The sequence below is a fragment of the Syngnathus acus genome, chromosome 6 (genome assembly GCF_901709675.1).
Source record: "Syngnathus acus chromosome 6, fSynAcu1.2, whole genome shotgun sequence".
NCBI lineage: Eukaryota > Metazoa > Chordata > Actinopteri > Syngnathiformes > Syngnathidae > Syngnathus > Syngnathus acus.
This window is the reverse complement of record NC_051092.1, coordinates 8,536,486-8,554,205: the sequence shown is the minus strand read 5'-3', so window position 1 is coordinate 8,554,205 and position 17,720 is coordinate 8,536,486. Positions and strand designations below refer to the sequence as shown.

Below are 17,720 nucleotides of genomic sequence, written 5' to 3'. Positions count from 1 at the left end.
CCGCCTAACCATTTCAAATAGTCTGTGCGTGTGAATGGCTGTTTGTCTCCGTGTGCCCTGCGATTGGCTGGCGACCAGTTCAGGGTGTCCCCCGCCTACTGCTCAATGATGAATGAATGAATGAATGAATGAATGAATGGATGGATGGATGGATGGAGGGATGGAGGGACGGTTGGACGGACAGAAGGACAGACGGCTGGATAATAATAAGTATGTGTAGTATATGTTAAATAAATACGTATATACACATACATGCATGATTTATAAAATATATATACACACACACACATAGGCTTAATGTACAATATGATAGTAAACAGTATATATGAGGCAATGCATCTTAAATCTTACAGACAATTACGTTGCAAGTCATTTATATACATGTAATGATAAAATGCTAGTTCTTGACTGACAAAAGAATGAAATGAATCAAACAACAACCAATTATGTTCATGTTATACTGTGCCCGAGATATTTTTCACAAGCAACAAGTTAATGTTGAAATCTTTTAACAGCTGGTTTCATTTCCTTGAAGGACAGGTTGCCCATCTTCTGTTGATAAAGACATATACAAACTGCCGTCTGTCCGGGAAAGCACCTGTGATTGTTTGTGGAACTGCAGCGAACCTATATTGAGGACAGGTAATGAATGACAAAGTATATGAATACAATATCTCAGACTTGATTAGATATGACCCAGTTATAACCCATATCTTGGACACAGAAGAATGTTTTTTTCTTTTCCTGATTTTTCTTATTCATTGCAAACTTAAATCAAAGCACATTACTGCACATGGAATTATTCCTTGTTTTTGTCACTGTAACAGTGTCGATCAATACTAAGCATGATTACATTTTTGACGTTATGTTCTTGGACACAGCACTTGAATTTGACTTTGGCATGTGCAAGGGAACACATTGTAATGTTATGGTTGGTTAGTGCACAAATTCTATGCGAAAAGTTGCCTATCTGTTTTTTTCTTTCTGCATGTTACGCATTTTTTGCCAAAACACATGATTATATTTACTCACAGGATGTTTGTGCAGGGTGACGATGAGGCTCCATACAGATAGGAGGGCGGTCTCCAAACATGGCAACCATCACCTGCAGGAGGCTCACCAGGTCACACTTCCCCTGAGAGAGTGCCACAAAAAAGTCAGCTTATCGTATGCACATACTGCAAACCTCTCACGTGTGCTGCTCACCTGCTTCCACTCCTGCAAGTACGGCAACAAGACGTCACCATTGCTGGAGACGTAGTTTCCCCGCAGGATCATCATCTCCCTCGTGGGCCTGACGTAGCAGATGGGGGCTGACTTAGGGTAGGACTCCTCGAGCCACACACATATGGGGATGTTATAACTTGTGTCTGACAGAATACCAGGAACAGTTAGAATATGTATCAATGATCGTATAATGCTTTATTGCACCTGATATAAAATGTGAAATTATTACCTTCAAAAAGGATGGGGATAGTTCCTGTTAGACTCATCAAGACCTTGGTGGTTCCATCACTGTAAACTATAAAGAAGGAACATTAGTGTTTTAAAGCCCACGATTATCAAAGAAAAATGAATCTTTTTTTGCGCGTAAGCTCCTTACTGTATTTATCCACCACTGGAACAAGGCCTTTGAAATGGATCAATGCAACATGTATTTCATCAGCCACATGTTTACAAAGATAAGTCTGTGCAACGGAAACAAGCATACACTCAAAAGAGAATAATAGGAATATTTTTCTCACCATACACTTACAATATTATGTTCCCTTACCTTTGGCAGCATTTTCTTTATGGTGTTTTTGCAGGTTGTCATGATTGTGTGTGTATCTAAAAACAAAAAATATGTCTTGCCTTGTCTGTAGCTCACCAACACTCACAGAGCTTGGATTTTTCTTTCCGTGTGTTTAAGGGCAAGAACACAACTTTATGGACCCCCTCAGAGCCAATAAGAGAACAGCATAATGATAGTACAAACACGTGACTTATCGTAACCATAATATAATAATAATTAGGTTATATGGCCCAAAAAAACACTGTTCTCTGTTCCATGACCCATTAAATGAACGTGTTTGTTACATAGAAGGTAATATCTTTCAATAAATAAAGAGTATGTTTTACTACTGTTGTCTGCTATCGTACGTGAGTTTTAAGTCTTGATCAAAGTAATTCTTGTGTTTTTAACCAACTTACTAACAACTGTAGGTAAAGTCCCAATTTTACACAAACTTAAAATGACAAAAAAGTTGAACTGTGGATATTACATATAAGTTAAGTTGTTGAAGAAAAAACAATAATTCATCTGTAATTTGGTATTGTGTTTAATTTGCTATTGTTTTTAGTTATTTACAGTTGTGTTTACTTAAATGTTGTGTTTATTAAATGGCTGTTGTGTTTATCTATTTTTTGTCATGTTTTTTCAATTTGCTGTTGTAGTTTTTGATATGCTTTTAGTTATTTTCTCTTGTGTTCTGCATTTCAGGGCCTCTGTAAGACAATGTTATTTAGTACAACAATAATGTAACTGCAAACTTATCATTTTGATGAGTTGATATCCCATCTCTTGAAGTCAACAGAAAGACACACAAAAATGACAAGACTATCATAACATAACATGTTTATCATAACATCTTTATTCCTGCCCTGCAACGCATTTGACATTTTTTAAAGAGTACATACATCTTAAATAGCTAAACAGCCAACATTTTTTTATAAATTCCAAACACACTTTCATTCAATAGTGTTCAAGGGAGAGAGAAGCCCTTGATACAATTGTAAGTAGAGAAGTCCAAACCTCTACAGGTCTGTACAAGTCATTTTGTGACATGTATTCTCGGGGTTACTGGCTAAGTATCCATGCGGCAACGATATGAGACATTCTAAGACGATGAGAATTTATGCATAGATTTGTGGAGTTGTGGCATTATTATGGATTTGCTATACAGTATAAAGTTTGACAGGGCAACAACAAGCATTTAGGACGAGACAAAGGTTCCATCAAAATGTTTCAGAACAACAGTTTGAACCAAATTAATTTTAAACAGACTTTTAGCTGAAAACTTGCAGATGACACATTCACAGTTCATAACCCTTCATTCGAGCAAAGATGAATGGTTAATAATTACTTAGCTTTCGCACTGTAGCACGGTTGTTCCTGCTATTTATGACGTCCTTTGTAGCGGGGAAAGAACGTGACCTCACCTCCAATGTAAATTGAAAGCAGTTTTATGTTTATTCTGGATATGAGTGGAATTCATAAACCAATAGACAATAAATGTAACTAATTAAACTAACTAAATGTAATCAAGCAAGAGTGAGGCAATTTGGCTTTTATTGGCTATACACTACCAAAAAATTCATTCTTTTAGACACACTTCAAAATGTTGCAGTTTTACCTTCAGGATCTGTACAGCGCATGCCATGTCTTAACCCAATGCTTTTTCGGTAGTTGCACACAAAGTAAACAGACCAAACTTCTCCTGTGCATATGGAATAAGCTACAAAGTAGAAACAGGTAAGCGCAGTCTTCTGAATAAAGTAGCAAATGAATGCAACAGTCGAAAACACAAGCGAGTTAACACTTGAGAAACACAGCGACGCACCTCATGATCCAGCATTCATTACACATATTAGTCACTCACATTCATGTACAGCACACATTTTGAGGTTTTTGAGGGTAGTGAAGTGTGTGGGAAGTTTCAGCATTCTAATGTGGGTGTTACACTCTGCAAAGGGTTACACTTTAAAAAAAACAACAACTCTGTATTGGGGTTAAGAAGCAGATTAAAAAGCATGTTAAAAGCGCATGAAACGATAATAGAAAGTTGTTTTCAAAAGAAAACTGTATCTCCACCTAAAACCTGTAACCGTGCAAGCATAGCATGTTGCTCTTATGATATAGGCAAATGTCTCCAGCTGTAGCACTGTGCAAAAGCACTGTACCCTCCCTTGCTTCCAGTGCAATGTGGATTTAACAGATATAAATCCTACTATACCCACACCAATATACTGTACAGTAACCATTGCTGTTAATAAGCTATGATTATTATTATCATCATCGTCACCATCACTATTATTCCACGAAAACAATTTTACCAAAGAATGTAAGGCAGCTGCATTCAGAACCAAAATGTATTCCTCTCTCCAAAAAAAGGCAATTCAGTACGTATCTTGACACTTGGGGGGGGTGATACAGTTCAAGATTTATATTGGAGTGGAATGTTTTGATTTGTTTCGATTCAGTGTGATTACAATTCATTGTGGTACGGCTGAGTTTGAGAGGGTATGATGCAATGAGTTTCTTGTCATATTACAATAGGAATTAACTCGTCAGTAGGTAAGTGTAAAAGCCGTCTTTCCTTCAAAGACAAATCTCTCCAATCAAAGATGATTCGATACGTATATCTATATACAGTATTTTGAAGTGGAACAATTCAATTCGGTCTGATTCGATGCACTCATATTTTAAATCAAAACCAATTCATTTTTTTTAATAACCCCTCAAAACCAATTCTTTTTTTTTCAATAACCCCTAGAATATATACAGGAGGGGTAGTATCACATCAATGAAATAAGTGTCAACATGATTGTATTTTTGGATGGACGTACGTTTTCTTTTTTTTATTACTGTAAATGTATGGGCAAGTCATGAAAAATGTTGAGCTCTTTTAACTCACTCAGTTGAGCTCAATATATTTTTTTTAATTATCCACCCGCTAAATATGTTCCAGTTCAAAACCAAAATGCACATCTTTTACAACAAGGCTAACTGTTAAAACAACAGCAACACATTCTACAAATTCCCAAGTCAGCCTTCACCTTTAAAGGGAGGTAGTTGGATTTTTTTTTACACGAGTGGTTATAGAGCAAACAAATGTCCAATGCCTACCCAAGACCAGTGCAGTGGATTGAGTATTTCAGGGTGAGCTGAAAGGGGGTTGGGGATTCAAGGCTCTCCCTATAGGACCAGTGTAGAGACTGAAAACAATAAGTTAGTTACCCAGCAAGACCACGTTGGAGTTGATTATAGTGATTCGTGGTTTTGCTCACCTGTCGACATGAAGCGCAAAAAAAAAAAAAAAAAAAGGGGAGAGGGGTGGCCAAGCTTGCTCAGGTAGCCACGCAGGCAATAGTCAGTCCAAATCCTTCTTTCCATAAAAACGGCTCTGGTTCAGGTTCTTCTCAAGAGACAAAAAAATTGCAACCATTTATTTAACTTTCATCATTCAGTTTTTTCATTCTATTTTCAAGTCCATGCTGCGACGTCTTGTGCTGTAGCATTTCTTTCCAAGCTGTGAAGGAGACCTGAGGGAAAAAGATGGCACGATGCAAAAGTATGAATTTATTACACTCTAAATGGAAATACTAGCGCAGTTGCGTCAACACTCTACAGGAGGTCCTAGTTTGTAGCCTGATGTATTTGTATTATAGACTTTAGGAGCACAAGCAGGTACACAACTTAAGTCAAATTAAAGAGACATCAAACTGCGGCTGTGGCTCAGGAGGTAGTGCGTGATATCCAATAATCAAAGGGTCTGCTGTTGGAATCCCGCTCTGTCCGAGTTATTGTGTCCTTGTGGATAATACGTAGTTTACCCCCACCAGAATGTGAATGCGCAAGTACTTGAATAACTATTGCGGGCGCTTTGCTCGTGTGACAGAAAAGCGTCTTATAAATTGGATGCAATCACATTATTATTTTTATAAAAAAACTGGTGTGAACTGCAAAAATACAATAACACAGTTGTCCTACTGTCAGGTAATTTAATCCAAAAAACAGTTCTATTCTGTTAAAGTACATAACAATGTAAAATTACCACCCCACCCACTGTTATCCTATGGTAGTATACTGTAATTTACAATTCAGTACTATACTGTTAAACTGCAGTGGGTGAATTGTAAAATAACAGTAAATTACTAGTGTTGTGCTGCCAGACAGTTGGTGTTTTTTTCCAGAGAAATCCTTTACAGTGAAGAAAAATACTTTGCCACTCTGCAATCTTTTGCAACATTTCTGACAAAAAACAGATATAGGCTACGTTCGCAAGCATTTGCAAGCATTTATCGCTCAGTGAGGTGTGGGCTTCAAAATTAAAATCAAAAGTAGTCTCACCTTCATCACGATACCACACAGCGACAGCTCATACAGTCCTGACCACTCTCATCTGGCGGATTCAACTTCCTCAGCTTGTGTTGCCTAATTTCCCTGACCAGTGTGTAGAAAGCATCCTCTACTCCCTGTAAATACAAATAGTGAGACGGAAATTAGCTGTTCTTGTTGTATGTTTATGTCAACCTGTTCAAGTTTCCATGATTAATCAACGGGCCAAAATATAGAGCTGTTGAATTCTTTAACTATGATCAATCATAAGAGAGTTGCACAACGAACACTGCCCCCCCAAAGGGAGAGCAAAGCCTTCAGGAGAGCACATCGTGGAGACATGTGACAATGTTACCATGGCAATCATCTCAACTGTTCTTCATCAAGATAGCAATGAAAAAATGTCCCATTTAATTCTTTGTACTGCCTCCATTTGAATGGCAGACTTGCTGCCAGTCCATTGATGAATAGCTTAATTTGTATGAAGATGCATATAACGTTTTATCGCTACCTTTGAGTCCTTTCAAATGGGTTTCTCCTCTCCAGTCAAGGTAACTTGGTTATGAGTCACTGACCCCAGCACAACACAGCAATAAAATCTCAACAGATTTAACAGCAGTCAATGCATGACATGAACATATTTTTTGCACAATTCATTTCTAGGCTGAGAGAACCTTTTAAAATCTCCCAAAACAATAAAACAGATAAATGTGGGTTTTTTTTAACGGCATGGCTATTATTTGAGCTCAAGCGTCACATGATGTACCTGTCGTGTCTTCGCGGAGGTTTCAATGTAAGGGATGCCATAGGAACGTGCGAGTTCCTGGGCTTGCCTTGTGTCCACCGTACGTGCAGGGAGGTCACATTTGTTGCCCACAAGCACCATGGGAACATCATCCGAGTCCTTTACGCGTTTTATCTGTTCTCTGTAGGTCGCAAACAAAACAAAATGGAGACATCATTAAACATGAGCAGTCTTAAGTTGTTTCTCGACTTGCCCCAACAATGCAATGTTAAATCAAAGTGCCACACCCCTCATCAGAGAATTCCCTGGCTTAGTATACTGTAAACAGCAGCTGTTTCACCACTGTAAAGTCAAACATCCAGAGAGCACTAGGACCTTGAGGAAGATCCAGTTCCCTGGTGGTGCAGGGGACTGCTGAACTACTGAAGCAGGGAGCATGCTGGGGGGTGGGTGGGTGTAGATGGACGACAGGCAGGCGGCAAAGAGCATTACCTCATTGCTACAGCAGCCAGCAGTGAAAGGAAACTGACAGAGAGGAGGGTGTCTGATCAATCTATGTACTCCTTCCCCCCCAGTTACAGTGCAGCAGGACACATCCACATGAATCAAAGCTAGACCATCTGCCATCAACACCACTAATGCTGTTTCCCTTGTTATGAGTCCAATGACGTAGGTGTTTGACACACACAACATAAACCTATTTCATATACAATATTCAAATCGTAAGAGCTACAGTCCTGACCAGTGTTGTGTTGCAACAATGGGAGCAGTACTAAAATCATCTGTCAAAAACGATTCACTTTGAATTTTTTTTTTTTTTTGCACTTTGACTAATTGAATGACGGGAGAGCTATCAAAGATATATATTGCCTTGTTTACTTGGCATGTCGCAAATTCAAAGAAGATAGAGGAAACTCCTCTCATCCTTCCTCTCGCTTCCTCTTTTTCATTCTCCAGCCTTGGGAGTCCCATGGCCAGCTTCCCTATGAGTCAGGATCGATGTCATTGGCATGGTGCTGTAATCCTACAGTTGGGGCTAAGCATTCTTTAGCCGTGTTAAATGCCTGCCATCTCCTAACCACTGCAGAGAGCTGGCACACACATAGTGGCAACACATGCCGCTCCCTTTGGACTGTCTAGCACAGTGCCCATAGACATGCCAAAATCCAAGGCCACCATTTTCCCACTCTTGTCATTTTGCCATACCTGTATTGATGAATGTCTTCAAAGGATTTTGTGTTGTTGATTGCGAACACGCAGAGGAATCCCTCTCCCGTCCTCATGTACTGGTCCCTCATTGCGCTGTATTCCTCCTGACCTGCAGTATCCAGGATGTCCAGCAGACAGGTCTCTCCGTCAATCACAACCTGTTTCCTGTACGAGTCCTGCAAAGCAAATATAAGAGATACCATTTCATAAAGCAAGGCCTTTTCAGGCCCCTCAAAAGACCTGATTTCTAAAGTCGCATGAAAGTTTGCAGATGTCCCCAGCATTTTTTGTTACACCTCATAGCTGTAAATCAGTTTTGCTTTTTCTTGTCTTTTTTTGCAACAGGTATTCCAAAATGTGGGCCAGCGTCAGGTGTTTATCGAAAACGATTGAGATACTAAGTGAAGTATTAGACGCATCATCAATAAAACCTCTTCCACAGCTGCCACGTAAAATGACATTTTTCCAGATTATTTCCAGCTTGCTGCCCTGTGTACTGATTCAAGATGAGGATTGCCCCGGGAATTCGTTGGCCTCCATAAAAAAATGAGCGCCATAACAGTTGGAATGCCACCAGTCGGGTCCAGAGTATTTTTACACTCAAAACTCAAAGCCTATGACATTATCCATTGAAAACCATTGTCGCTGACACGCTGATGTCGTAACACATCTAAGTATTATTCTATGGCCTGCACTGATCCATGCAGCCGAAAGCAACTGAAGTGAACCATCACAAAAAATGATGCAAGTCTTAGTAGCACACAAAGTGACAGAGCACCAAAAATGGACCAATGCGTTACAAACTGCAAAGATGTACTCGATTTTGCAGCTCCACATAAAAAAACTGTACTGTAGTTCAACTCTTTTATTGAACCATGGAAACGATTAACAAAGAAGAAGAAAATAGCCACAAAGAAGAGGAACAAGAGTAAGTGTGGACATTTCGAGAGGCTGTTGATATTTATCGAGCGCCCGTTTGACTGGATCTGTCCATTTCGGCAACACAGACTCAATGCACTTTTGATTTCTATCTACAGGTGCATCTGAATGTATTTATTGTGAAACACAATGAATATAAAATATGTACAGTATATAACAGGGATGGGCGACTATCCTGGTAGGTAGGAGGTATCCTGTCGGGTCGATACCTGCTTCATTTTAAAGTATCGGGTACTCATAGAAGCTGCCGATACCAGCCACCGATACTTAAAGCAAAAAGGAAAAATCTGAAAAGATCGAGAAGTCATTCTTGGCAGTAGTTGGCACTCTGCTGCGGCAGACAGACGTATCCGCAAATCCTCATCTGCGTGAGAAAGGTCTTGGGTCACATTTTTTGGTCGTTGTGTTAAATGGAATTCTATATCCAAACGTCTAGCGGTCTCCACACTCAGTATTGGTATTCAAAGAGTGAAAACTCCCACTGGTATCAGTGGGATAAAAGTAGTATCGAACATGCCAAGTAGTATACAAAACTGTATACATAACAGCTTACATAATGTATATGCTTGATCTTAAAGAAACAGTTTTCTTTGGGGGGGGGGGCTTGCAATGTTGTGTACAGGCGATCTTTGCGTTTCTCGATGTGCGCAAGTTTAAGGGGTAAGCCACAACTCCTGTGTGAATGCACACTTTGTACATGGCAATTTCACACTTTGGCGAGTTCGAGCTGAGATGCACAGGCAAATAAGTCCCAACTCTATACTCTACTGTTACTCCTCTGTTGCGCCAATTAGCCGGGAATGCAGTGCGAAAACAGCTGTGGTAAGGTACAGTGTCTTGTTTTAAGATTGTGATATCAACGGTAGGTCTTTTTTTTTTCTTTTACGCTTGCGTTAGTTAAAAAAAAAAAAAGTTCAAATATTATCTTCAAATGGACTAGTTATACGGGTGTTTTATGGAGAGTTTGAGGTTTGCTTTCGAATTCGAACAAATTGTCAGTCGTTCCAGAACAGATTGTGATGTGTATGGTATTTTAAAGCTCTTTTAAAGACAACTTTTTAAATTGATGTAGCGACGTAAAAAGCTCCGTAGTTTCCCATTGGACTTAACCAGTCACCGGTAATTTCTCTGTCTAATATCATCTCATACAAACACCACAATCAAAGAACCAAGTCCGTATTTAGCCCTCCAATGTGCAGCCACAAAAACATGGGAGTGCCTTCCCTTTGTTTATTAGAGCATAGGAGCCAGGAATGCAAATACACAAAAAGGACATTGTCTGGCCAGAGGCAGGCGTGGTGAGAAAAGAGAACAAAAATGGGAGAGAACGAGGGTGGGGGGGAACCAAAACCTTACAAGCAAGCATGGAAATTACTTTTCAAATATGTCTGATACCTATGTAAGGGGGTTGTACTCACGCTAACATTGGCCAGTTAATAATTCCAGAAACAATCCACGAGTCTACACAATTTTTATGAATTCATAAGAAAAGTAAATGTTAAAGAACAGCAGGGATGTGATAGTGACTTCATATTAAATGGTTTTGCGTGTTCACTTTTTACCCAAGATTCCAATAGGGCTGGAGCGGGAATATATACAATGTAATGGGAAAAAAAAGAAAGATTGTTGTACCTCTATGGTGGGGTCATATTCATCCACAAAGTGGTTCTGGATGAGTTGGATGGTGAGTGCACTCTTGCCCACGCCTCCAGCGCCCACCACCACCAGCTTGTACTCTGTCATCTTTCCCGATGCGGCTCACACACACATACACACACATACACACGCACACACACACACACACACACACACTCACACTGCTGCTGCAGCTGTAGAGAAGAAAAGCAAGCAGAGACAGGCTGCCATTTAGAAAACTGACAAACCCAAAGCACATTAGCATTCAAAATGTTGAAACACACTTTTAGATATGCTCTATGATCAGGGACAGAAAGAAAGCAGATGTCACTATTAGAATTCAATGATGAGAGAGAGAATAGAGAGGGCCTGTGTTAGGATCCTCACAGGGGAATGTAAAAAATGTGCTGGAGGTACTCAGCGTTCGACTCTCCCGCTCACTCTGAGAGGACAGAAAAAGAAACACGACATCGGGAGATGTCTAGGCTACACGTTCCCAAGGGGCAGCTTTGCCAAAACCTGGGATCATGTCTGAGTGTTTGTTGTCATTTACTACACAGCATGTAAATGTTCTGACTTTTACCTCTAGTTTCTAATTTGGGACATTTTAAATGGTGACAGCTAACTCATTTATGAAGCTAGCAAAAAAACACTTTTGTCTAGTGTTGAAAAACAAAATGATGTAAAGTACAGAGGAACCTCCAAGCACAGATAATTTTAAAGAAGTTTGTACAAATTTACAACCTGACTTTGGTGTATTTACTGTATTTCTACTGTGATAATCAAAATATGCTCTGCCATTGGGCTGACTTTTTCTAATTTAACAATGTGGCCAGACAAGACACATTTCTTGCTGTTGTGATGAAATCAAAGGATAAACAAAGCAGTCACAGGGGCGTAGCTGTCACATGCAGTGCAAACATGGACCGTAATTTCCGGACTATAAAACGCACCTAAATATAAACCACATCAGCTAAAATTAGGGGAAAATCCTGCTTTGTTCGTACAACATAAGACGCACCAAACTATAAGTCCTAGGTGTTTTAAATGAAATGCCCTGATTTCCAATTCTTGTATTACTAAAGCACAAACCTACTAAGTCTGTACCCTGCAAATGACCTGAAAACAGACCAGTGGCAGGCATGATGGTACATGATGAGTCAGCGCCACGGTGACGCTTCCATGGAGGTTTAGCAAGATTACATCAGATGCAAGTTGGGGCTAGTAATCCATGGCCAACCGCACGTTCATTCTGCCAGAGGCTCCTAGCAACCCTATGGTTACAATCACAATTTCACATACTGAGCATAATGATGATAATAAGTGACAAGGCAATATCGTCATGGGGATAATGTCTCACTAAAATATACAAGAGGAAAATCACTGTGAATCCCTGCAACATTTAGGGTGCAGCTTCCTTCTTTTTTTTTTAATGACAGCCTCAGATCAAGCAGTTCGATAAAAAAGTACAAGCCCCCTTAGAAAATTGTTATTCTATTGCATAGTATCCCTTCTATAATGTTTAAGATCATCAAGCAAATACAAAGATCAGAAAAAGACAACTCAATCACTGATAAATTGTAGTATTGAAATAATTAATTAGAAAGTAGTTAATAAAGAATGCAACTTTTCAAAACTATCTGACCCAGTGCTTTGCTGGATTTTCATCTACATTATTGGCTATATTATTATTATTATTAATACGTTTTAATCAGAACTTTGAATGTTATCAGATTTAGGAATATGACGTTAACCCAACGTCAACCCCATAATTATCATGCCGCTAATTATTGAACAACCCTAAGAATACGTATGGAGCAGCTCTGGTCAAGTAGCTTTGACAATGGTGTGTATGTTGGACAATGAGTATTTGATTTCACAACAAATGAATAGTTGCATGATTTTACATGTGTATAAAACAAAAATACATTCATAATCTTAATGTTGCTATGTTAAACAGCTGGAGGGAACATCAACTTGATTTCCAATAATTTACAAAGCGAGGGCACGTGTATAAATCCATACATGCCGTGTTGAATATATCTACCTTCTTATAAAATATAATACTATATGTATGTGCCTTTGAGTGGTGTGTCTTTAATAACCTCTTTGTCAAGCACGCTAAGATTAGCCATGCCTTGCTCAGTGATGTTAATGATTGACTGAAAGGCAGACTCCATAACTAAGGACATAGCCATTAGCTGCAGCAATAGATCCTGACATGACTAAACTGTTGTTGAGCCTTGCAGGAACAGGTGGTTCTGAGCATTGTAACCAATGTCAGCGAAGGCCTCCTTCATGTAACACGCTGGCATAACAGCAATCTATCTGACCCTCTAAGCCTCAAGCTTTTGGCTATTTTCATGACAAAATAATGTCCAGAGGCAGTTCTGCTGCTTGTGGAAAGACCACATAGTACATACAGTTAAACGTAAATGTTATTTCAATGGTAAATAAAACATGATCGTATGGGATTGCATTGTCAAAGGAAGCCAACGTGTCATTTTGAAAGTCTAGAGTCAAGAATTGGGATCAGAGAAAACATGCACCAGAAGGGTGGGAAAGGAAGGCAACATGTCAGGAATCAAGGCATTGTAGATTGCATGCCAAATATGCTGGAGGCACCGTTACGGCATGGGACCGTCTGGCTGCCAATGGAACTGGATCGTCACTAATGTTTATTGATGAGGCGTCTGCTGATAGAAGCAGGAGTTGTGTCAAGGTGATAGTTGTGCTGGAACACCTGTAGGCTCAGGTGAACATACCTTAAGATGTGTACACTACTGTAGCTTTATTTTCATTTAAAAACAGTCACAAAGATTTGCTATCTTTTATCTAAGACTAAAACTACGTCGAAACTACGGAACTGCGGCAAGGTGGCACAATATGCACGAACAGTGAGACCTCCACAAACAGAATTGACACAAATGGTTATGCATACGTGCCACACAGGATCGAAAGTGCACACCTGCCTAATGGATGTAACTGACAGTTGAAATAGAAAAATTCAACAGTGCCGTGAATGCTGGTGGCACATTGGAGGCAGGAAACCAGACAGCCTTGCCATTGCCTCTCAAACTAGGCCATGTCAGCCGCTGATAAATAATCCACACATGAAGATGAATAGAAAACTTCATCATGCTTAAAGATGCTATTGCTTTCTTCAAGTCACTTGTCAGTATTGGGCTTACACTGAGCTGCTGCTTGGGCTGATGTATCAATAGATTGATGATCGGCACATCAATTCCACAATATAGTGGCACAGGACTTGAATCGGAGAGAATCATCACCATGCATTCTAACATGTACACAATCATGACTTAATGTTAAATAAACATCTCATCAATAGCTTTAGCTAGCATACTAGCCTAAAGCAAACACGAGCACAGGGGCTCTCTAACGTGGTGCCCATGAGCGATCTTAAAAGCTCACCAGTGATGGGACATTTTCATTTGTCGGAATGTTGCAGAAGTGATCACATGAAAATGTAAACGTGTTACATAATGATATTTACTGTTTCAATTATCTGAGGAAATCATTAACATTATCAGTGGCTTCACATAAATATCATTACTATTGATGTGTTTTGAGCAAATTCAGAATCAATTCAGAATCGGAATCAAATAAAGACTCTGCTATTTCAGAAGTATAAAACTAGTCTGGCATTAATCAGTTGAAGTGTTTAATTCTACATTTTGACATGTGCAGCTCGCAAAATCTTTGCATGGCTCGGCCGGAGGAAGGATAACTAGTATGTCTGTGGTTGGAGGTTTTTGTATAACTTGCCACCTCCAGCCTGGGAAATTAACAGTTGGTTTGGAAACCCTAGACCCCTGCATGAGCCGAGAGGATAATCTTACATGACAGTTTAAGGTGGGCGCAAATGAAGGGAACTGATGGGCAGTCTTGGACGTGAATTAAGGATTATTGCAAAACAAAAGAGACACTGCAATAAAAAAAAAAAAATGTTTCCCAACTTTTAAACCAACTTTCTGCTCAGCTTTTTCTAGGACCTCCGTAAATATAGACAGGACAGTATTTCAGCACTAGTCAAGACACAACTTGTGTAAAAGGTATAGTGCAAGGAGGGTAATCTTTCCTAGTATAATTTCTACTGTCAATTTAAGTGCTTAATTGGTTAAAGAATCCATACTGGCAGAGCCACAAGTCTACTGCCGAGATAATAGATATTTAGTGGAGCGTTGATGGTAAGGAGACCCTCCCAAGGGAGGTATCACAATCCAATACAAGGCTCCAGGACAGCTCGCTAGACCCACCCACTACAATGACATCATCCTCCTAAACGGCATCCAAACAAGTGTTGACTGGCAGATGAGCCAGTCAACTATCTCAATTCTGCTTTCTGAGGCTCTAAAACAAGTTTGACCATTCCAGAAGGACTAAGTATTCCATTGTAGCCTAATGTACATTTTTAGAAAATGCACATGTTATTCATTCTTCAGCCAAGTGGAAGCCTGACCAAAAACGCAGAGCACAGTAAAGGAAAAACCCTCCATTTTGCATTTTCAAACAAGTGCCATCTCAACAGTTTCTCTCCTAAAGATTTTGTGTGCAGGTGACCTTTTCCCGGCGGGGGTCATTCTCTGGGCAGCTGGAGCAGAGTGAGACCATGCAGGCAGCAGCAGAGATGAAAAGGCCAGCTGACCTCCACAAAGCACAATTGGCTATAGGAGCCAAGTGGCTTATCATCAGACACAGAATGCTGCTAAATTCACTGCTTGGTAATTCTTGCAAGCAGGGGACTGGGTCACCATTAGAGAAACACAGAAGGTCCCTCCTTTGATACAGATAAAATAATTAAAATCTGTCTAAGCTGATTTAAATGTATTGCATCGACGAATAGGAAAAAGGAAGGGAGGAAGGGATTGTGCTAGTAGTAAAAGAAGAAGAAACAGTAAGTAGTATGAGGTAGCAAAGGGTAGAAGTCAGGTTTCCTTGTCATTTTAGGGCTTTGCAATTAATTTAAATAAAATGACAATTACGGTTAATACACTCCACAATTACAAAGTTGCCATGATATAAAAAACCCTATTAATACTGTAATATGCATTAACAGCCAATGAACTATGTTTATTTATACAAGGGAATCATATTTGAATTTAAATATTGAATAATATATACATTACATTTTTATTTTTATTTTAAAATGACCAATTTTATCAATGTTGCTTGGTCCAAAAGAAACTTAGATAATTATTGCGTTCCAAAGAAATGTGTTTGTTTTGATATTTTTTACGTTTAAACATTTTCTTGTTTTGTACCAAAAAAATAACTGATCGTTTCAACAACTGTGAATTCAATTATTCCCAAAATAATCATGAATAATATATATTTTTTAAATCAAGCATTAGCCCAAATTTGTACTCTGCTGAATTACTGCAGGGACATGTTATAACAACACTCAACACAACCAGTTAAGTCAAATAGCAAAATAGTTGTTTGTGGCAAGTCTACTCTATAGTGCACTCTATTTCACCATAAACCTGCAACTGGCTGGCAAACAGTTCAGGGTGCAGTCTGCTCCAGCACCTCCCTGCGACCCTGACCAGGATAAGCGATGTTGAAAATGGATGGATGGATGGATGGATGGATGGATGGATGGATGGATGGATGGATGGATGGATGGATGGATGGATGGATGGATGGAAAGATGGATGGGGTTGGTTGGATAGATAGATAGATAGATAGATAGATAGATAGATAGATAGATAGATAGATAGATAGATAGATAGATAGATAGATAGATAGATAGATAGATTTACCAAACAGCTATCAGAATGATGCAGTGCATCACTGCAAACGATAACGCCAATAATCATTGTTATGAAAACCAAAGTGACAGTGTCAATCAAATCAAATCTCGGCATTATGTACATCAGGGCGGATGTTTATGATGCAGCACTTGCTGTATATGAAACTTCCGCAGTGATACATTTGCAGTTTTCCCACGGTAGAGCAGGGTGTCTCCCTTCTGGTGGCCCCTGTTAGCGACGACAGTAGTCTCGTTTATTTGTATTTCTTTCACAATGCAATCAGTTAAGCTGTGCAGGCATTTGAATGACTCCGTGTTCTGTTTTATGGGCAACAGAGACATCCAGTCACCCCCTCCCAAGTTAAATACTGCTCAGGGGTCGTTGTTCGGAATGATAATGGCACATGTATTATTTATTAGGAACACACACGTCTCTCGAACTAAATTCACGCGTGTAAATGGAAAAGCGTCCTGGTTGTCAATTAAACCCTCACCATTGCTAGCTAACGTGTAACTGTGGGCACCAAGACACAACACGGCGTGCAAAGGCGCACAAGATCGTAATTAACATCTTTCGGAGACTGGAACGTGTTTGCTTCATACTTACAACAAGCGGGCTGCAATTAGCGATTTGTCCTATGCCGGAGGAGAGAGGTTAAAAAAGGGGAAAAATAAAATAAGATGCTCACACTCAAGTTCCTTCTTCAACTGAATATCTCCAAACAGTTTTCGCACCGTTTCCGGTCGTCTTCAAATCATCGAATTTTTATTATTTGCCACGAACGCTTCACTTTTCCTAAATAGCACCGAGCGACTTGGAGGCACTCATTGGTTAGACCGAAATGTGTCCTCATCGAACAATGTGGCTCCAGTGTGAGAGCAGGGGAGAGGATGAGGAGTGGGCAATGGGGAGTGCGTGTAGCCCACGCCCAGCTCAGACCCACGCAGAACCGCCCCGATGTGCACGCGCCGTGCCCGTCTGTCGCGCGCTCGTGGCGCGTTCACGCACAAATAACAGAAAAAAACAACACGTTGGTCTGAGCAAATTGTCGATTACATTTCAGAGAAGAATTGATTGTCTTTGCATCCAAGTAAGCTCCTTGTCGGTTTCATGCAGCGAAGAGGCTTTGTGTATGACCCCCCCCCCCCCCCCCCCCCCACACACACACACATACACACACAAACTTTGAATGAGTATAAATACGACTGTAACATTTTAAGGTTATTTTGCGTAGCCACACCTTTTTGGAGCGGGCATAAACTAGAAAAACTACATTTCCCAAGAAGCCTTTGCCGTCCGTATCCAGGAAGATGAGAAT

General features: G+C 39.8%; 2 protein-coding genes across 4 annotated transcripts; both read right to left on the bottom strand.

Annotated features, from left to right (window-relative positions):
* Nucleotides 1–255: 255 nt before the first annotated feature.
* On the bottom strand, nucleotides 256–1,895 carry zgc:123278 (uncharacterized protein LOC641569 homolog). Of its 2 annotated transcripts, XM_037255372.1 has the most exons (6): nucleotides 1,775–1,895; nucleotides 1,604–1,688; nucleotides 1,457–1,522; nucleotides 1,207–1,370; nucleotides 1,033–1,135; nucleotides 256–627 (listed from the first exon to the last, which is right to left on the bottom strand). In XM_037255372.1, the coding sequence occupies exons 1-6, from the start codon at nucleotides 1,814–1,816 to the stop codon at nucleotides 509–511; spliced, it is 579 nt and encodes a 192-aa protein (XP_037111267.1). In that variant the 5' UTR covers nucleotides 1,817–1,895; the 3' UTR covers nucleotides 256–508. The 2 variants fall into 2 exon arrangements, with proteins under 2 accessions (XP_037111267.1, XP_037111266.1); XM_037255371.1 differs by lacking the exon at nucleotides 1,775–1,895 and having other exon boundaries at nucleotides 1,604–1,766.
* Nucleotides 1,896–2,610: 715 nt separating this feature from the next.
* Nucleotides 2,611–17,351, bottom strand: LOC119124971 (GTPase HRas). Of its 2 annotated transcripts, none has more exons than XM_037255373.1 (6): nucleotides 17,009–17,351; nucleotides 10,626–10,822; nucleotides 8,052–8,230; nucleotides 6,867–7,026; nucleotides 6,113–6,237; nucleotides 2,611–5,304 (listed from the first exon to the last, which is right to left on the bottom strand). In XM_037255373.1, the coding sequence occupies exons 2-5, from the start codon at nucleotides 10,734–10,736 to the stop codon at nucleotides 6,118–6,120; spliced, it is 570 nt and encodes a 189-aa protein (XP_037111268.1). In that variant the 5' UTR covers nucleotides 10,737–10,822; nucleotides 17,009–17,351; the 3' UTR covers nucleotides 2,611–5,304; nucleotides 6,113–6,117. The 2 variants fall into 2 exon arrangements, with proteins under 2 accessions (XP_037111268.1, XP_037111269.1); XM_037255374.1 differs by having other exon boundaries at nucleotides 17,091–17,351.
* Between the last annotated feature and the right edge of the window lie 369 nt (nucleotides 17,352–17,720).

Bases quoted from the DNA above. Each gene is read 5' to 3' on its own strand.
- zgc:123278 (XM_037255371.1), bottom strand. From the start codon at position 1,748: ATGGTGAGAAAAATATTCCTATTATTCTCTTTTGAGTGTATGCTTGTT. The intron at 1,523-1,603 runs GTAAGGAGCTTA...CCTTCTTTATAG, and splicing joins TCCAGTGGTGGATAAATACA to TTTACAGTGATGGAACCACC. The intron at 628-1,032 runs GTGAGTAAATAT...TCCTCAATATAG, and splicing joins TCACCCTGCACAAACATCCT to GTTCGCTGCAGTTCCACAAA.
- LOC119124971 (XM_037255373.1), bottom strand. From the start codon at position 10,736: ATGACAGAGTACAAGCTGGTGGTGGTGGGCGCTGGAGGCGTGGGCAAG. The intron at 8,231-10,625 runs GTACAACAATCT...TTTGCTTTGCAG, and splicing joins AATATGACCCCACCATAGAG to GACTCGTACAGGAAACAGGT. The intron at 7,027-8,051 runs GTATGGCAAAAT...TGCGACCTACAG, and splicing joins GAAGACATTCATCAATACAG to AGAACAGATAAAACGCGTAA.